Source organism: Bufo gargarizans, chromosome 6, assembly GCF_014858855.1.
Source record: "Bufo gargarizans isolate SCDJY-AF-19 chromosome 6, ASM1485885v1, whole genome shotgun sequence".
Classification (NCBI taxonomy): Eukaryota; Metazoa; Chordata; class Amphibia; order Anura; family Bufonidae; genus Bufo; species Bufo gargarizans.
Window position 1 is genome coordinate 55,159,829 of NC_058085.1, and position 20,098 is coordinate 55,179,926.

Below are 20,098 nucleotides of genomic sequence, written 5' to 3' on the forward strand. Positions count from 1 at the left end.
CTTCTTTGCTGTGTGCTTTGCATTTGCCTATGCTACTGGGAAGGCTTCTGGCCACCCTGAAAAGATATCAACACACACAAGGACAAATTCATATACTTATACCTTAGGCAGTTGTATATAATCTATCTGCAGTCCCCGGAACGGGTAAAGTGGCCTGGGTCTGTGCTTGCTTGGAGTCTTCACCACTTTACCAAAATTGCTCAATGCACAGACCATACATCCTTGTACAAACCGAGTGGCTACTGTAGAAAATCCTGGAGCAATCCATCCTGCAATAACCACACTTACCATGGCACCTTTTGTTAGGTGAGTGGGCCCATGGGCATCCTGAGCCATAGCTGAGTATAGTGGGCGCGGTAGATGAATTTTGTCCTTGTTTCTACAAATTCCTTGTTCATCAGGTTTGGCCCCTTGTTTTGCCCAAAGTTCTTTTTCCTCAGGAGGGGCTCGTTCGAGCATTCTTTGAAATGTGCTAACTGAAATGTCCTCAGGTCTCAAGGCTCTCACCAGGGTGGCGTCAACATTTAGTGGCCGGAGTGCAGCTTGTTTGGCTGCCTTGTTTGCTCAATCATTGCCTTTTGCTTCCACCGTGGTATATCTTGCACGAGCCTCTACCTTATTAATAGCAACCTCCTCTGGTAATAACAGAGAGTTCATAAGTTCAAGTACAGAGTCTTTATTTTTAATTGGCTGGCCTGCTCATGTTAGAAAGTCTCTAGCCTGCCATATGGGTCCATAGTCATGTGCAATACCAAAATCGTACCTTGAGTCCATGTAGATGTTCACCTTCTGCCCCTTGGCCAATTTACATGCCTCAGTGGCCAATTTACATGCCTCACTGAGTTCCTTCAGCTACCCCTCTTGCGCTTAAATGTGAGGTGGGAGTGGTTCAGTTATCCCTACCTCATGCTGTGTGACCGCTGCATATCTAGTGTGGAACCGGCCATCCTCTCCCATGAACCTGCTTCCATCTACAAAATACTCAACATCAGGGTTATCAAGGGGGTTTTCATGTACATGATTAAATCCTGACTTTTCTTGTTGCATTAGTTGCACACAGTCATGGAGGTCATGTTCTATCATGTCATTTAGGAGGCTGCCTGTACCGCCTAGGCCCCCTTCCCTCATTTCTGAATCTGTGGTTGGTAACAAAGTAGCAAGATTCAGAGTAGTACATCTTTTGAAAGAAATGTTAGCAGGCATGAGGAGTGCACGCTGGAGTCTGAGTTGACTAGCCATAGAAATATGCTTAGGTTGAACCTGTGTTAATATGCCCTGTATGTCATAGGGTGTTTGTAATATCACTGGGTAATCTAACACGTAATCTAACACAATTTCAGAGGCTTTTTATATCATTGCCTGCACTGCAGCTACCGCCCTGACACAGGAGGGGGCACCTCTGGCGATAGCATCTAATCTCGCTGAAAAGTACGCCACTGGCCGCTGTTGGTCACCATGTTTCTCAGTCAGTAAAGTCGTGCTGTGACACTGCATTTCTGAACAGAACAGGTGAAATTCCTCATCATATTTTGGGATACCCAGGCCTGGGGCCGAGGTTATGCACAGCTTCAATGTATGAAAATCATTAACTGCCTCTTCTGTAAGGTGAAATGGATCAGATGACAGACAGAGGCTGCATTAACATGGAGGCATGTCTAATCCAGGGGCGACAGTATGACACCAGCCCCAAAAAGACCCTTAGGCTTTGTGACCCTTTGGGCAATTGTATCCTTTTTAACAGCCTCTTTTCTTTCCCTGGTTATGTGGCAAGCTCCATGGGAGGGACAGTGTCCTTGAAATACAACCTTGTTTTTTACAAAACTGCAGCTTCTGTTTTGAGGCTTTACACCCGTTTTGATGTAGGAAAATTAAAAGAGATATGGTTGTCTCATTGTCTTCAGCACACAGGAGCAAATCATCCACGTATTGTAACAGGACTACTAATCCGGGCGGTACCCAGTTTGTAAGGACAGATTGCAGAACCTGTGTATACATGGTCAGGGAGTTCTGAGCTCCCTGAGGCAGGACGGTCCAAGTATACTAGTTACCCTTAAACTTAAAGGCAAACAGATACTGGCAGTCTTGGTGCAACAGGACACTAAAGAAAGCATTTGCTATATCTATCACTGTGACACAAGTAGCAGTGGATGGAACTTGTGACAGTAAGGTATGTGGGTTTGGCACTATTGGAGTTTGTAAAACTGTCACCTTGTTAACTTCTCTAGGACCATGAACCATCCTGTAGCTGACAGGCTGTCCCTTAACTGGTTTCTTCTTTATTGGGAACAGTGGGGTATTAGTGGGAGATACTGTTTTTATCAATACACCGGCCTGGAGAAAATCATCAATTTGACTGGCCACTGCTATCACCTGGGCATGACTGAGGGTGTACTGCTTCACTTGAGGAGGCTGACATCCTGGCTTAAGATGCACAGTGACCGAAGACACAGGACGTTTCCCTATGTCTGTTTTTGATGTTGCCCATAAATCCTTCAGAACCACCTCAAAAACAGCCTGGTCCACAATGGTTCATTCTAAAGGTTCTGTTTCAGGCAAGGCCAGTGTTGCTTTTAAGGGACATAATACTTCCCCTGCCATTGGGGTAAAAGTGTATGTGGGCTCCCAGAGCTTGCAAAACATCAGTCCCTAAAAGAGGTTCTGCCAGGTTTTCTTTAACTAACAATTGGGTAATAACTGTACTGTCTTTTATCTTTAGTTTAACTGGCTCAGATGCACGGACAAAAACAGTTTCTTCTGTAAATCCCACAGCTGGTACAAAACAGGGGGTTAACTGATGTGGCCTCAAGAAACTCTGGTCTACTACTGTTATGGCTGCCCCCGTGTCAACCAGGAATGGTACTGCCTTTCTGTTTCTGAGTATACAACAATCTACCACGCACAACTTCTCCTCTCCATCCCTCAGTTTCAACCTCTCAAGCTACTTTTATCCATATATCAACCACTTCTTCACATCCATAATCCTTTATCCAACCACAATGTGTTCTTCTGAATCTTTCCCAGCCTAGCTTCCTCTGAGCTTCCTCCCTAAAGCAGGGTGCCATCGTACTAGTACTCCTAGGGTTAAGATTCCCATACGTCATCCCTGCCTTCTCCAACACTCTGTCCACATTTTTCAGACCATCATTACCTCCTCTTTCCTTCACCAATGTTTTGGCTGTCTTATAACCTTCGGGTATACTAAAATTATTCCCCATTGCTCACTGTACCAGAACAACTATAGAAAGTAACAAAATTCAGACGTCTGTTTCCCCTCAGTTTCCTCAGAGCTTCCTTACTATATCACTTAGTGTACTCTGTTACTGAGCCTTATTTTCCTCAGAACGTCCTCACTATATCACTTAGTGTACTCGCGTAGTGTTACTGAAACTTCATTTTCTATAATGTTCTGCAATTTTCCAAACAAACAAAACATATACCGTGACTCCTAAAGCCATGACCAAAAACATCCCAATCAAAGTTACTTATTATCAGAAACTAAACCCAACAATCATAGGTATTTTAAACTTTCAAGGTTCTTTATCAATATGGACTTGACTGTAAAAGGACTTTATACATATGCTCCTTCAACAATCTATCGAACCAGACAACCAGTCAGGGAGGCACAGATATAATGTAGCGCTGTGTTTTATATCTGTCCATCCCAGTCCGGATTATCCAAGTTGTCGGGAGATCAATGAAGTGTCCTTTAGTCGAGCCCCACGTTGGGTGCCAAGTTTTGTTGGGGGGAAAAAGCCCTTCTTTATAATTGTTGGGGTCCTAATTGAGGTGTTCTTATGAGCGCTGAGAGAGCTGACACAGACACACTGCTGAATAAAATGCTCTCTCCTTTATTCCATACTAGCACACATCTTTATAACACTACAGATAATCACAAAAAAATCTGGCACCTCACCAAGGGGGGGGGGGGGGGGGAATCGAAACTAATGATTTGATTTGTTATTCATAAAAGGCAATACTTCCACACCATACTAACAGCATTCTAATAATTAAAACGTTTCTGTAGCATCTTATCTGAAAGTTGACATTCTTCAGCAGTACAGTACATCCCAAAACTCAGAAGGAACATAACTCGGATATGAAAACGAGGGAGCTGCTATCTTGACCTTGCAGCTAGGAACTTCTCATCTATATACACAGAAACTCCCTACATCCTTCCAGCTGCCTCACAAATTTTTTTCCACATATGCACAAGATGGAGGAAATGTTTATGCAAAATTGATTCTCATCCCTCACACCTGCAGTCTCCCTACACTGTCCCTGCAGTCTCCCTACACTCTCCTTGCAGTCTCCATACACTCTCCCTCTCCAATGTTCTTATATTAATTATTTTCAGCGACACTATCCCTAGCACATGAGTGCTTGTCATGTCTCTCCCTAGGCTCAGCTCACAGGACGATGGAGTAGACCGTGTGGAATGAAGGTTTTATAGGACTGTTACATCACAGGAGATGGCTATCTGTGGATTGGCAGGATGCATGGCATTATGGGCGATCTTGCATTCCTGGGCTTCTTACTTTTACTTTGTAGCACGGCAGCCACCATTTTAGAAAAAAACTGATTTGTCACCGATTTGTTACGAGGCACAAGGAAATTCAGACTTGTGAATCGAAGATTTCCAAAACTTCGGACCAAATTCTGCTTTGAATGCTTCACTTTGCCTAACACTAGCTGAGAAAACTACTTTTACAGTAGGGAAGTAGGAGGTTGACAGAGAGGGAAGGAGACTAATTCTGTCCAGAGCTCTCACCCAGTAGGAAAAATTAGCAGCATCATCATGGGGGAAACATGAAAGCAAAATATTATGAAAATGGTTATTGTTTATGCCAGAAATACTGCTAATTACTTTAAACTTTTGTGAATCATTGGACAATTCCTTTAAGGAGATCATGTAATTTAAAGACATTAATATCTATCCAGAGGATAGGTGATATATACAGTTGCAAGAAAGAGTATGTGAACCCTTTGGAATAATATGGATTTGTGCACAAATTGGTCATAAAATGTGATCTGATCTTCATCTAAGTCACAGTCTGCTTAAACTAATAACACACAAAGAATTAAATGTTACCATGTTTTTTATTGAACAAACCATGTAAACATTCACAGTGCAGATGGAAAAAGTATGTGAACCCCTAGACTAATGACATCTCCAAGAGCTAATTGGAGTGAGGTGTCAGCCAACTGGAGTCCAATCATTGAGATGAGATTGGAGGTGTTGGTTACAGCTGCCCTATAAAAAACATACACCAGTTCTGGGTTTGTTTTTCACAAGAAGCATTGCCTGATGTGATGCCTCACACAAAAGAGCTCTCAGAAGACGTACGATTAAGAATTGTTGACTTGCATAATGCTGGAAAGGGTTATAAAAGTATCTCCAAAAGCCTTGCTGTTCATCAGTCCACAATAAGACAAATTGTCTATAAAAGGAGAAAGTTCACCACTGCTGCTACTCTCCCTAGGAGTGGCCGTCCTGTAAAGATGACTGCAAGAGCACAGCGCAGACTGATCAATGAGGTGAAGAAGAATCCTAGAGTGTCAGCTAAAGACTAACAAAAGTCTCTGGCATATGCTACTATCTCTGTTAGCGAACCTACGATATGTAAAACACTAAACAAGAATGGATTTCATGGGAAGATACCACAGAGGAAGCCACTGCTGTCCCAAAAAAAACATTGCTGCACGTTTACAGTTTGCACAAGAGCACCTGGATGTTCCACAGCAGTACTGGCAAAATATTCTGTGGACAGATGAAACCAAAGTTGAGTTGTTTGGAAGAAACACAACACTATGTGTGGAGAAAAAGAGGCACAGCACAACAACATCAAAACCTCATCCCAACTGTGAAGTATGATGGTGAGGGCATCATGGTTTGGGGCTGCTTTGCTGCGTCAGGGCCTGGACGGATTGCTATCATCGATGGAAAAATGAATTCCCAAGTTTATCAAGACATTTTGCAGGAGAACTTAAAGGGAACCTGTCACCGGGATTTTGTGTATAGAGCTGAGGACATGGGTTGCAAGATGGCCGCTAGCACATCTGCAATACCCAGTCCCCATAGCTCTGTGTGTTTTTATTGTGTAAAAAAACGATTTGATACATATGCAAATTAACCTGAGATGAGTCCTGTCCCTGACTCATCTCACGTACAGGACTCATCTCAGGTTAATTTGCATATGTATCAAATAGTTTTTTTACACAATAAAAGCACACAGAGCTATGGGGACTGGGTATTGCGGATGTGCTAGCGGCCATCTAGCAACCCATGTCCTCAGCTTTGTACCCAAAATCCCGGTGACAGGTTCCCTTTTAAGGCCATCTGTCTACCAGCTGTAGCTCAGCAGAAGATGGGTGTTGCAACAGGACGACCCAAAGCATAGAAGTAAATCAACAATAGAATGGCTTAAACAGAAGAAAATACGCCTTCTGGTGTGGCCCAGTCAGAGTCCTGACCTCAACCCGATTGAGATGATGTGGCATGACCTCAAGAAAGCGATTCACACCAGACATCCCAAGAATATTGCTGAACTGAAACAGTTCTATAAAGAGGAATGGTCTAGAATTACTCCTGACTGTTGTGCACGTCTGATCTGCAACTACAGGAAACGTTTGGTTGAAGTTATTGCTGCCAAAGGAGGTTCAACCAATTATTAAATCCAAGGGTTCATATACTTTTTCCACCTGCACTGAATGTTTACATGATGTGTTCAATTAAAAACATGGTAACATTTAATTCTATGTGTGTTATTAGTTTACGCAGACTGTGATTGTCTATTGTTGTGACTTAGATGAAGATCAGATCACATTTTATGACCAATTTGTGCAGAAATCAATATCATTCCAAATTTGGTTCACATACTTTTTCTTGCAACTGTATCTAATTGCTGGGGCTGTGATTGCTGGAGCTCCTGTTGATTACTAGAACGAGGGTTTGAATGCAATAGTGATGTGTAAAAGGAGCGGTGGTCCCACATGTGCACTACCACTTCATTCACAAAGGGGACCCCTGTTCTAGTGATCGGTAGGGTTCCCGGTGGTCAGATCCGCAGTGATAAAACATTTAGCACATATCCTGTGGATAGGTGATAAATGTTGTTAATAAGAAAATACTGTTAATGATATATAGACCCCCATGGCCATATGCCACCTGGAAATTGAGGGAGCAATCTATTGCCTGATGCAGGTATTTTGTGGTATTGCTAATAATTATAGAAAGTAATGACATAATCAGCAGCATTCATTCATGCCGGAGCTCAAGTTGACATTTTGTCAAATCATGTTTTCCAGATCCGTGTTAACTCTGTCAACCCCACACTGCTGATGACTAGAATGGGACAGGATCTCTATGGTGACTCTGAGAAGGTTACTGTATTTACGAGTCGTATTGTTTTGGGGCGCTTAGCAGGTGAGTATGCCCACTTTTTGCCATGCCTTAGCTCTTCTGACTAATTTCTGACAATGGAAGACATTAGCCACCAGCTATGTATTCTGTCTGCAGTCCATCATCTCTATCACAGCAGAGTATGACATGCAACGTGACACCCCCTCCCCCCCCCCCCCCCCCGGGTTGATCGTGTCCCAGGTTTATCGGAACGCATAGTGGTATGGCCTTATTTGTTTTTTAGTGTGTCTCACGATGCTCCTACCTGGATACCGTTGCTCCCCATAGCTTGGCTCCGAAGCAATAAAGATTATGAGTAATGGTGGAGATGGAGAATAAGTCAAGTCCAGATTTTATAAAGTTCAACAGCTTTACTTGAGTAAACTTGCATCCAGACAATATTCAGGCTTTCTCTTGGTCCCAGCAGGTTTTGGCATAAACTGGCAGGCAAACTAATGTACTCTGCTTTACTCAGGTCTATTCTGGCAGCTGGACTTTCAGTCTGTTCTCTATCAGTGGAGTGGGGTGCCTTTAGCTGTTGACCCCCGTGTGAAATTCTGTAGGTAAATCTGCAAGGAGTCAGTGTGCTCTATGAGCTACTTCCCTCTGGAGAGACTCCTGCTGCAGATTAGTGATGTCCCAAACTATTCGACTGGCGAACAGTTTACGGCGAACATGGCTTGTTCGCGTTCGCCGCGGCGGGCGAACATATGCGATGTTCGGTCCGCCCCCTATACATCATTATTGAGCAAACTTTGACCCTGTACCTCACAGTCAGCAGACACATTCCAGCCAATCAGCAGCAGACCCTCCCTCCCAGACACTCCCACCTCCTGGATAGCATCCATTTTAGATTCATTCGGAAGCTGCATTCATAGTGAAAGCAGGGTGCAGTGTAGCTGCTGCTGATTTAATAGGGAAATCGATAGCTAGGGCAGTGTTCTGTGTCCACAGACTCATTTGCTGTAAGGACAGTGTCCTGACAGCACCCCAAAAAGCCCTTTTTAGGGCTGGTACATCTGTCTGCATTTTTATTTTTATATATATATATATATATATATATATTGCAGTTGCCTGCCCCTGTGTGATAGGCTGCAGGCCCACAGACTGTACTGTGTGCACACCACTCATATAGGGTGTCACAGTACCTTGCAGATAAAAAAAGTCAATTTATTATTATTTTTTAAATATAATCGAAGTTGCCAGACAGTAAGAGGCTGCAGGCTGCACACCATTCATACAGGGTGTTGCAAGCCAGTGAGTGTCTGGCTCACAGACTGTACTGCGGCCACTGGCCAGGCCACCACTCATACCGTTACAGGGTGTCACAATACCTTGCAGATAAAACTAAAGTCAATTTATTATTTCTCTGTAATAAATATAATTGCAGTTGCAAGCCAGTGAGTGTCTGGCCCACAGACTGTACTGTGGCCACTGGCCAGGCCACCACTCATACCGTTACAGGGTGTCACAATACCTTGCAGATAAAACTAAAGTCAATTTATATTTTCTCTGTGATATAATCGCAGTTGCAATCCAGTGAGTGTCTGGCCCACAGACTGTACTGTGGCCACTGGCCAGGCCACCACTCATACTGTTACAGGGTGTCACAATACCTTGCAGATAAAACTAAAGTAAATTTATTTTTTCTCTGTAATAAATATAATCGCAGTTGCAAGCCAGTGAGTGTCTGGCCCACAGACTGTACTGTGGCCACTGGCCAGGCCACCACTCATACAGTTACAGGGTGTCACAATACCTGGCAGATAAAACTAAAGTCAATAAAAATTTTCTCTGTGATATAATTGCAGTTGCAAGCCAGTGAGTGTCTGGCCCAAAGACTGTACTGTGGCCACTGGCCAGGCCACCACTCATACCGTTACAGGTAGTGTTGAGCGAACTTGTGTTTTAAGTTCGGCGTCTAAAGTTCGGGTTCGGGTTATCGAAGTATCCCGTTATGGATTCCGCTACCATGGACCATAACGGAATTTAGAATCCATAACGGGATACTTCGATAACCTGAACTTTGAACTATAGACGCCGAACTTAAAACACAAGTTCGCTCAACACTAGTTACAGGGTGTCACAATACCTTGCAGATAAAACTAAAGTCAATTTTTTTTTTTCTCTGTAATAAATATAATCGCAGTTGCAAGCCAGTGAGTGTCTGGCCCACAGACTGTACTGTGGCCACTGGCCAGGCCACCACTCATACCATTACAGGGTGTCACAATACCTTGCAGATAAAACTAAAGTCAATTTATTATTTATCTGTAATAAATATAATCGCAGTTGCAAGCCAGTGAGTGTCTGGCCCACACAGACTGTACTGTGGCCACTGGCCAGGCCACCACTCATACCGTTACAGGGTGTCACAATACCTTGCAGATAAAACTAAAGTCAATTAATTTTTTTATCTGTAATAATTATAATCGCAGTTGCAAGCCAGTGAGTGTCTGGTCCAAAGACTGTACTGTGACCACTGGCCAGACCACCACTCACACCGTTACAGGGTGTCACAATATCTTGCAGATAAAACTAAAGTCAATTTATTTTTTCTCTGTGATATAATCGCAGTTGCAAGCCATTGTGTGTTAGGCCCACACAGACTGTACTGTGCCCACTGCCCACCACTTATATAGTGTGGCACAGAACCTTGCACGCATAGTACCACTTATCTAAAAAAAAATGACAGGCAGAGGCAGGCCACCCCGCAGGGGCCGTCGTGGTCATAGTAACATAGTACATAAGGCCGAAAAAAGACATTTGTTCATCCAGTTCGGCCTGTTATCCTGCAAGTTGATCCAGAGGAAGGCAAAAAAAAAAAAAAAAATCCCTGTGAGGTAGAAGCCATTTTTCCCCACTTTAGGGGAATAAAAAATTCCTTCCCGACTCCAATCAGGCAATCAGAATAACTCCCTGGATCAACAACCCCTCTCTAGTAGCTATAGCCTGTAATATTATTACGCTCCAGAAATACATCCAGGCCCCTCTTGAATTCCTTTATTGTACTCACCATCACCACCTCCTCAGGCAGAGAGTTCCATAGTCTCACTGCTCTTACCGTAAAGAATCCTTTTCCATGTTTGTGTACAAACCTTCTATCCTCCAGATGCAGAGGATGTCCCCTCGTCACAGTCCTGGGGATAAATAGCTGATGGGATAGATCTCTGTACTGACCCCTGATATATTTATACATATTAATTAGATCTCGTCATGGTGCTGTGATTTCCACTGGCCCTGGAATAATGCCCAGTGTTCAGATGCCTCGTACCCTGAACCCGAAAAATTCTGAGGACATAGTTGACTGGCTTACACAGGACATCCAATCTTCAACAGCTTCCGCTAAGAACCTTGACGCACCATGCTCCTCCAGCTCAGCTTCGGTCGCCTGCTCTCAAGTTACCACTCTCCCGCCCGCCGCCACCACCACCACTACCACCACAGCCACCACAGCCACTTCACTTGATCCGTCAGAGGAGTTATTTACACATCAGTTGGATGAAATTAGTGATGCGCAACCATTATTGCCAGAGGATGTAGATAACAGGGATATGTCTCAGTAAGGCAGGATTATACACATGGACGTACAGTGTGATGATGATGATGTTGTACCCGCTGCTGCTTCCTTTGCTGAGGTGTCAGATACAAGTGAAGTGGTTGATGATGACGATGTGTCCATGGATGCCACGTGGGTGCCTGCTCGAGGGGAGAAGAAGAAGAGGGGAAAAGTTCAGAAGGGGAGACAGAGAGAAGGAGGAGACGAGTTGGAAGCAGGGGGAGGTCGTCGCAAGGAGCTAGTGGCACAGTCAGACAGCATGTATCGGCACCCGGGGTCAGCCAGACAGCACGCCAATCAACGCATGCTGTTGCCACCACCAGAATGCCGTCATTGCAAAGCTCAGCAGTGTGTCTTTTTTTGTGTGTCTGCCTCTGATAACAGCAATGCCATTTGCAACCTGTGCCAAAAGAAACTGAGTCGTGGGAAGTCCAACCACCTCGGTACAACTGCTTTGCGAAGGCACATGATCTCACATCACAAACGCCAATGGGATCAACACATGAGTACAAGCAGCACACAAACTCAAAGCCATCATCCTCCTCCTGGTCCAGCATCTTCAGCCACATCAACTACTGCTGTCCTCCTTGTCCCCTCTCAACCACCCGCCCCTCCGCCTCCCACCTTCAGCAGTTCCATCTCATCTGCCCACAGTCAGGTGTCTGTCAAGGAAATGTTTGAGCGTAAGAAGCCAATGTCACAGTCACCACCTTGCCCGGCGTCTGACAGCTGGCTTGACGGAACTCTTAGCCCGCCAGCTTTTACCATACCAGCTGGTGGAGTCTGAGGCCTTCAAGTGTAGGTGGAAGGTACCCGGACAAAATTTATTTTCAAAAAAGGCAATTCCAAACCTCTACTCTGTTATTGAAAAGGAAGTCATGGCATCTCTGGCATACAGTGTTGGGGCAAGGGTCCATCTGACCACTGATACTTGGTCTGCAAAGCACGGTCAGGGCAGGTATATCACGTACACTGCACATTGGGTCAACCTGCTGACGGCTGACAAGCATGGAATGCGTGGCTCTGCAGCGGAGTTGGTGACACCGCCACGACTTGCAGGCAGGCCTACTGCCACCTCCTCTACTCCTCCTACTCCATCCTCTTCCATAACCTCCTCGGCTGTGTCCTCTTCTGCTGCAGCATCTGGCTGCACATCAACTGAATCCCCCCAGCTCCCCAGGGGCTATTCCACATCCCGGATACGACAGTGTCACGCTGTCTTGGGGTTGACTTGCCTGAAAGCAGAGAGCCACACCGGACCAGCACTCCTGTCTGCCCTGAACGCACAGGTGGATCAGTGGCTGACCCCGCACCAACTGGAGATCGGCAAAGTGGTGTGTGACAATGGAAGCAATTTGTTGGCGGCATTGAATTTGGGCAAGTTGTCACATGTGCCGTGGATGGCACATGTGTTGAATCTCATCGTACAACGCTTTGTGTCTAAGTACCCAGGCTTACAGGACGTCCTCAAGCAGGCCAGGAAGGTGTGTGGCCATTTAAGGCGTTCCTACACGGCCATGGCGCACTTTTCCGATATTCAGCGGCGAAACAACATGCCAGTGAGGCGCTTGATTTGCGACAGCCCGACACGTTGGAATTCAACACTCCTAATGTTTGACCTCCTGCTCCAACAAGAAAAAGCCATCAACGAGTATTTGTATGACCGGGCTAGGCCAGCCTCTGTGGAGCTTGGAATTTTTTTGCCACGTTACTGGACGCTCATGCGCAATGCCTGTAGGCTCATGAGTCCTTTTGAGGAGGTGACAAACCTAGTCAGTTGCACTGAAGGCACCATCAGCGACCTCATCCCATTTTTCTTCCTGGAGCGTGCCCTGCGAAGAGTGCTGGATCAGGCTGTAGATGAGCGTGAAGAGTAAGAGTTGTGGTCACCATCACCACCAGAAACAGCCTTGTCATCATCGTTTGCCGGACCTGCGGCAACGCTGGAAGAGGAGTATGAGGAAGAGGAGTCAGAGGAGGAATGTGGCTTTGAGGAGGAGGAATATCAACCACAGCAGGCGTCCCAGGGTGCTCGTTGTTGTCACCTATATGGGACCCGTGGTGTTGTACGTGGATGGGGGGAATAACAGACCGTCAATGACATCAGTGAGGAGAAGGAACGGGAAATGAGTAGCTCAGCATCCAACCTTGTGCAAATGGGGTTTTTCATGCTGTCATGTCTGTTGAGGGACCCTCAGAAATAAAAAGGATGAAGGAGAATGACCTGTCCATCAATTCGACACACGTCCCCGGATAGGGGACGTAACAGGGATTAAACTGATAAGAATAGTACTAGTTAAGACACCACTCATACAGGATGTCACAGCACATTGCTCCGTGCACGCGCAGTGCCCCAACTTGGGAGTAAGAGGACCGACCAAGCTGCTTTCTCCATCTCCCGGTTCCTAAAATCAATTCAACACAAGTCCCCGGATAGGGGATGTAACAGGGATTAAACCGATAAGAATAGTACTAGTTAATACACCACTCATACCGTGTGGCAGAGTACATTGCACGGCGCACGCGCAGTGCCCCAACTTGGAAGTAACAAGAAGGACGCACACAGATAAATCACATTTCTGCTAAGAGTTTGTCAACTTTTGACAACTGTTTGCGGTTGTCTAAAATCCATTCAAGACACGTCCTGATAGGGGAGGTAACAGGGATTAAATTGATGAGAATATTACTACAGAAAATACCACTCATATCGGGTGTGACAGTAAATTGCACGGCGCAGACGCAGTGACCGTGGATTAAAACAAAGGGGAGGGAGCCAGCGTTTTTTTAACCATCTCCCCGTTCGAAAAATCAATTCAATAAATGGACCCCAGATTGGGGACGTAACAGGGATTAAACTGATGAGAAGAGAACTACAGAAAATAACACTCATATCGGGTGTGAAAGTAAATTGCACGCCGCAGACGCAGTGACCGTGGATTCAAACAAAGGGGAGGTAGCCAGGTTTTTTTTAACCACCTCCCCGTTCGAACATGGCTAGCTTGGTATCCAACCTTGTGCAAATGGGGAGTTTGCTGTTGGGCAAATGAACTGTTTGCGGTGCATTAAAAGGGGAGTTTGGTCTGTCAATGTCTGTGAAGCGGGCGTAACCCTTACACTACCTGATCGATACAACATCATACCTGATCGTATACACACACTGGATGTTTTAAACCACGTTGTTCAAAAAATTTAGGATTGTTAGGTGATTTATGCCCTTTATGGATTAAAACCCAACTCTGCGTCAACTATATAATTTTCCATGGGAGTTTTGCCATGGATCCCCCTCCGGCATGCCACAGTCCAGGTGTTAGTCCCCTTGAAACAACTTTTCCATCACTACTGTGGCTAGAAAGAGTCCCTGTGGGTTTTAAAATTCGTCTGCCTATTGAAGTCTATGGTGGTTCGCCCATTCGCGAACATTTGAGGAAATTCGCGTTCGCCATTCGCCATTCGCGGCATCTCTACTGCAGATACCAAAGATAAAGTGACACTATGAAAAAGGTCTGGAAGGAACCAAAACGTCTGGATTGACGTGTTGCCTCTCATAAATTTCACAGTGCAAATATAGGGGGTCATTTACTATCCTGGTTACTTGCACTGCAATCTGCGACATTTGCCTGCTCACGCCTGGTCTAAAAAAGAGGACGTGGCGTGGGCGGGGAAGGTCTGCCCAATTCTTCATTTTCTACACCTGTTTTAGGTGTACAAAATAGTCTAAATTTAAGCCAGCAAGCAAGCTGGCGTAGATTTCGACCGGCTTACATGCGCAAAGTTATGTACAGGTCAGCGCAATGTTCATGGATTTTTGTATTTGAAATCTCGAGTGTGCGTGGAACATATCTATATAGTATTTTAATAGGACCTCAACACCCCTACACCTACTGCACCTCACATAATTTTGCTGGGGTGCTCAGTCTTTTGTTATTTAACTTTTCACACAACAGTGCATAAATCAATAGTACAATCAACTACAAGAAACTTTGTAATATGCCTTATCAGTGAAAAATGTCTAGCTCTTAGCTGTTTGCTCTCCTCCCTCCCTTGCTAATCACTTTTCACTTTGAAAAATGCTGAAGTATCATACTGCACATATCAATACAAGTCTATGAAGGGGAAGGTGAGGGGAGTAAGCAGCAGTCTAATTAGGCCAGTTTCTTATTCGCGGCTGAAGTTGGTTTCTTATTTATCCGTTTTTTTCACATTATTCGTATGTTTTTAAAAAAAAAAATGAATTTTGAGGAGACCTTATCGTCAATAATAAAAAAGTTGAAATCGGCATTAAAACAGAAGTGACTGGAACACAAATGGGCATGAAAGTGGACACAAATTTAAAGTGTCTGTACAGTCTGATACAACTGGGTGTATTTCGTTTATATATGTATCTCCATCTATCATTGCTTCTGGGGTGAAATTGAGGTCTGGCATGCTGCATGGGTGAAGAAAGCATGCTCCTCGGTTTAAAAAAAAAAAAAAGATACTACAGGTGATCACACCATAAAGGCTGAGAACAGATGACCCGAAAAGGGTTAGCCACCCTTTGCTCAAGCAGACCATTTCTCTGCACACTGTTAGGGTGGTCAAATTCTTTTACACTTAATTTGATGGCTCAATCAGTAGTTCCAGAGTTGGTGTGAAATAGTGGCCTGATACTACACACTTTAGGGTGACTTCACACTTCAGTTATTTGGTCCGTTATGGCTATAATTTTTTGTGAGTCAAAACCAGTAGTGAAGCATACTAAGGTGTAATGGAAAGATCTGTACCTGTTCTGTGTTTTTGACCCAAACCTGGCTTGATACTACATATTTTAGGGTGTTCAAATTCATTTACACTTAATTCCATGCATCAATCAGTAGTTCAGGAGTTGGTGTGAAACTGTGGCTTGATACTACACATTTTAGGGTGTTCAAATTCTTTTATACTTAATTTGATGCGTCAATCAGTAGTTGCGGAGTTGGTGCGAAACTGCAGCCTGATACTATTGCTCTTTTACCCTTGCAGTTAATGCTACAGTACAGTATATCCGACAGACAGGTGAGGAGGAGAGATCCGCCGCTTCCTCCAGTAGGCGGGCAAGTATCGACGATGAGAGTCGCATGTGAGCTGGTGTTGCGAGCGGTCAGGCACGTGGCCCTGAGGGTGACATCAGTGATGTGCAGACAGTAGTGGATGACGATGTAGCCAATCACACGTGGGAGCCGGTTGAAGAGGGGGGCTTCATCATCATCATCAGGAGAAGAGGGAGGGTGGCAGCTTGCGCTTGAGGCAGCGGCTAAGCCACCAGGGTGGTAGCATGGCCATGAGTCAGCAGGGTAGCAGCAGTCTCAGATCTGTAGCCAAACATGCCCTGGGTAGACCGCCTGCCACGCAGGAGCCTACCTGTCTGGAAAGAAGTAGCAGTGCACGGGTTCAAGGAGGCAGCGGTAGCAGGCAGTCAACACAGAGTGGTGGGGGTAAAATAACATAATCAGCGGTGTGGGAATTTTTCATCAAGCCACCGGAGGATGTCAGCATGGCCCACTCTGTGACTGGGCCATTGTGTTGACTCATTCGAATCCTCATGTGATTTCCACCCTCGCCACTATGTAACTGGGCCACTGTGTTGACTCCTCATGCGATTCCCATTCTCACCACTCTGAGACTGGTTCACTGTGTTGACTCCTCATGAGATTCCCATTCTCACCACTCTGTGACTGGGCCACTATGCTGACTATTCATGCTGTTGCCATCTACCCACTATGTCACTGGGGCACTGTGTTGACTCTTCATGCAGTTACAACCCTCCCCATAATGTAACTGGACCACTGTGTTGACTCCTCATGCGGTTTCCACTCTCCCGACTAATTGTCTATGTCACCACTCTATGTACTACCTGTTTGGCCTTGTTGACATCACCATTTAATTTACCCTTCTGATCTTTCATAAGGACGGAAAAATGAGAGACACAACGGATTCTGTCTTTGGAGCATCCGTAAGGCCTGTATCATACAGTTCTTATTTTGCATCAGGATACGCCCATGAATTGGATGCCAAAAGCAGGAGTGGGTACAAAACACAGAAGACATGCAAGCTTTATGATCACGTGTCATCTCTGTAAACAGTGACATCAACACAAACTTACTGCTGACATCCTCTGCACTCTGTAGGCAAATGCTTCGATACGAGCTGCAGTTTTTTATTTTTTGTAACTGAAAGTAGGGTTTCTACCCCGTTCATCAATAGAAGTTCTTGCTTAGTGATTTTTATTCAATAAGCCGCTTAAGTGTGACGTTTCGGCCAAACTGGTGCGGCTCTGTGGTGAATAAGAAAAAAAGATGGCAGAAAAGGATGTGTGCAAAGACAAAAAAATTAAAATAATTGAAAAATTAAAAATAAAACCCTACAAAAACAGTGTTGGCTACTGCCTCCTCTGCCTCTTCGACCTACACGACCACGTCCACCGCCTACTCACCCTCCTACTCCAGTTGGAGATTATTTTTTATTTTCTTCTATTCTATGTTACTTTAAGTCATTTCCCTATCCGTATATGTTTGCAGGGCAATATTACTGCTCTTACTTTGATTTTGATTACTTTTGCAGCCCTCTAGCCCTTTCTATGACTAATTTGCAGGCATTTTACAGCACCAAAGATCGGGTCACCATTGACTTCTATGAGGTTCAGTTTAGAGGTCAAGTTTGGGTACCCTAAATGAACTTTGAACCAAAATTCAGCTAAACCTGAATATTTACGGGTTCCCTCAACCCTAGTCATTATTAATATAATCTTGGAAAACCCCTTTAACTGCATGCGAGTCACCACCCTCTGTAAGTTGGCAGTGCAAGATCACAGACCCGAATTAATTTAACCCTGTAAATCACACTTTTTGTCTATATTTTGTCATTTCTGTTTTAATGCCACTTTCAACTAATTTCCCTTTAGGACAGCTCACTGCAACTTTTTTATTTATTACTGGTGATAAAGTCTCCTCAAAATTCATAAAAAAAGAAAAATACAAATGACGTGAATAAGAAAACGATGAATAAGAAACCAACTTCAGCTCTAAAAAACTGCTTGAAAAAGAAATCCTCTTTAGCCTCATCTGCGCAGCTACATAGAAAGTTTCTATCTCACCACAAGTGCAAAATTCACAAACATATAGGTCAGCTTTTCTCTGTAATGTCCTCCATGATATTGAGACTGGTTCTGAATGAGTAAGAGAATGTTAGGAAGCAGATTCTCCTCTACTTTCTGTGTGCAGTATACTGTTTTTGTTGAAAAGTTGGTGAAACATTAATCATCAATTCGTCACAGTCATGCAGTGTGGAACAATAGGGTGCTCTGGATGTTGCCCTTTATATTCTAGCCCTGTCCTCTGGCATATGCGCAGTGCTCCAATGGAGCTGAGGGGTGTGCCCTCAGGTTGAGATTATATATATGTGCACCAGAGACATCAAACAATCCTGTATGGGTGTTTTTTAGTGAAGGCAATGGTGACCTAAACTGTACTGACAAGTTTGCTTCAAAGGAGGAGTTCACCTCCACCTGGGAACCTAGTATTGTGAAGAGTCTGAAACCTCCAGCAATTCTAAAAACCAATAGGCCATGACTGTATGTAGATTCCAAGTTAGGGCTATTGTTATTTATATGGGGCCATGCACACATAAGTCTATTTTGTGGGTTTGTTTTTTTATTCCACAAGTTATAGCACATGCCCTATTCTTGACTGTATAGCAGAAGAAAATTGTACTTTCTATTTATGGAGGTAAGAAAAATGTAGAATGCACACAGAAGGCATTTGTATTTTGCGGATCCATTTTTTTGCGGACCAAAATACTGACACGGCCATGTGCATAAGGCCTTATAGACATCTGCAAAAATCACAGAAGGCGTTTGTGAGTATTGAACCATGCTCCTGAACTGTATCAATAACCTATTTATATTTTAAATGTTCCTTTAACCCCTTCCTGATGCAGGGATTTTTGCATTTTCGATTTTCGGTCCGTGCTTTTCCGGAGCCATAAGTTTTTTTTCTTTTTCCATTCACATAGCCGTATGAAGGCTTGTTTTTTGTGGGACAAGTTGTACTTTCTAATGCCATCATTTAATAGGGCATACAATGTACAGGGAAGCTGGAAAAAAATCCTAATGTGGTGGAATTGGAAAGAAAATGCAATTACTCCACCATGGGTTTTGTTTTTATGGTGTTCACTGTGTGGTAAAACTGACCTGTGCTCTTCATCCTCCAGGTCAGTACGGTGATACCACACTTGTTTAGTTTTTCTTGTGTTTTAATTGTGAATAAAAAACCTTTGGAAAAATTATTTTTTTCTTGTCATTGCCGTATTCTGACCCTGATAACATTTTTATCGTTATGTCTACGAGGTGTGAGAACTCATTTGGGAAGGGGTTAAAGGAGTATTTCATTATATATATATTTTTTAGTAGTTTATATAACAGGAAATCATAAAATTTTCCAATATACATGTATGCAAAATTATGCTTCCATACATTTCTTATATCAGGCAGTTGACCTCTATAAGCAATAGAATGGTATAACCCATGGATCAGTCCTATGTGATGCATCCATAGCTTAACTGAACCAGAGCATTAGTCTCTTCACATCATACAATCCCTGACTTTGAGTAAGCAGCAGTATTATATGACATACATATGTTGGGTCAGCACACAGGACACATCCATGTGATAAATAGGACTTGTGGTGGAATAATAATTTTTATTGGGATTATTACAGTAACTACATCACTGCATGTAGTTGCATGGCTGTCCCTAGGTGATTTGTAAAATGGCTGCCTGTCTCTAGGTGATGTTATGTTGTTAATAAAGTTGAATGTAAAAAAAACACAAAGACATCTGCTTCTACACAGATACTGACAGACATCATGAGATGCTACTGTCACGCTTCAGTGTGGTAGGGAAACACCACACCAAGTATAAGAGGGAAGGGGGGAACAGGCAATCAGGCCTGATAACTAGGGGAGGAAGATGGACACTTCCTAGTGAAACCCTAACCAAATCCTCACTGACTGCCAGTATGAACAGACCCCAGAGGTAGGTGTGTTCATATGCAGGAATACCTACAGTCCCATCTAGCCCTATAGGACCCTGGTACTAATGGCAGGGACAAGACTACCTGTTCCTC

The 20,098-nt window shown here is 44.1% G+C and overlaps 1 protein-coding gene across 1 annotated transcript in view; it reads left to right on the forward strand.

Annotated features, from left to right (window-relative positions):
* LOC122942581 (L-xylulose reductase-like) overlaps positions 1-20,098 on the forward strand; it is a 103,035-nt gene that overhangs the window by 58,798 nt on the left and 24,139 nt on the right. Inside the window, exon 7 of the mRNA XM_044300244.1 lies at positions 7,306-7,423. Within this exon, the coding sequence (XP_044156179.1) occupies positions 7,306-7,423 (118 nt within the window). The remainder of the gene's footprint in view (positions 1-7,305; positions 7,424-20,098) is intronic.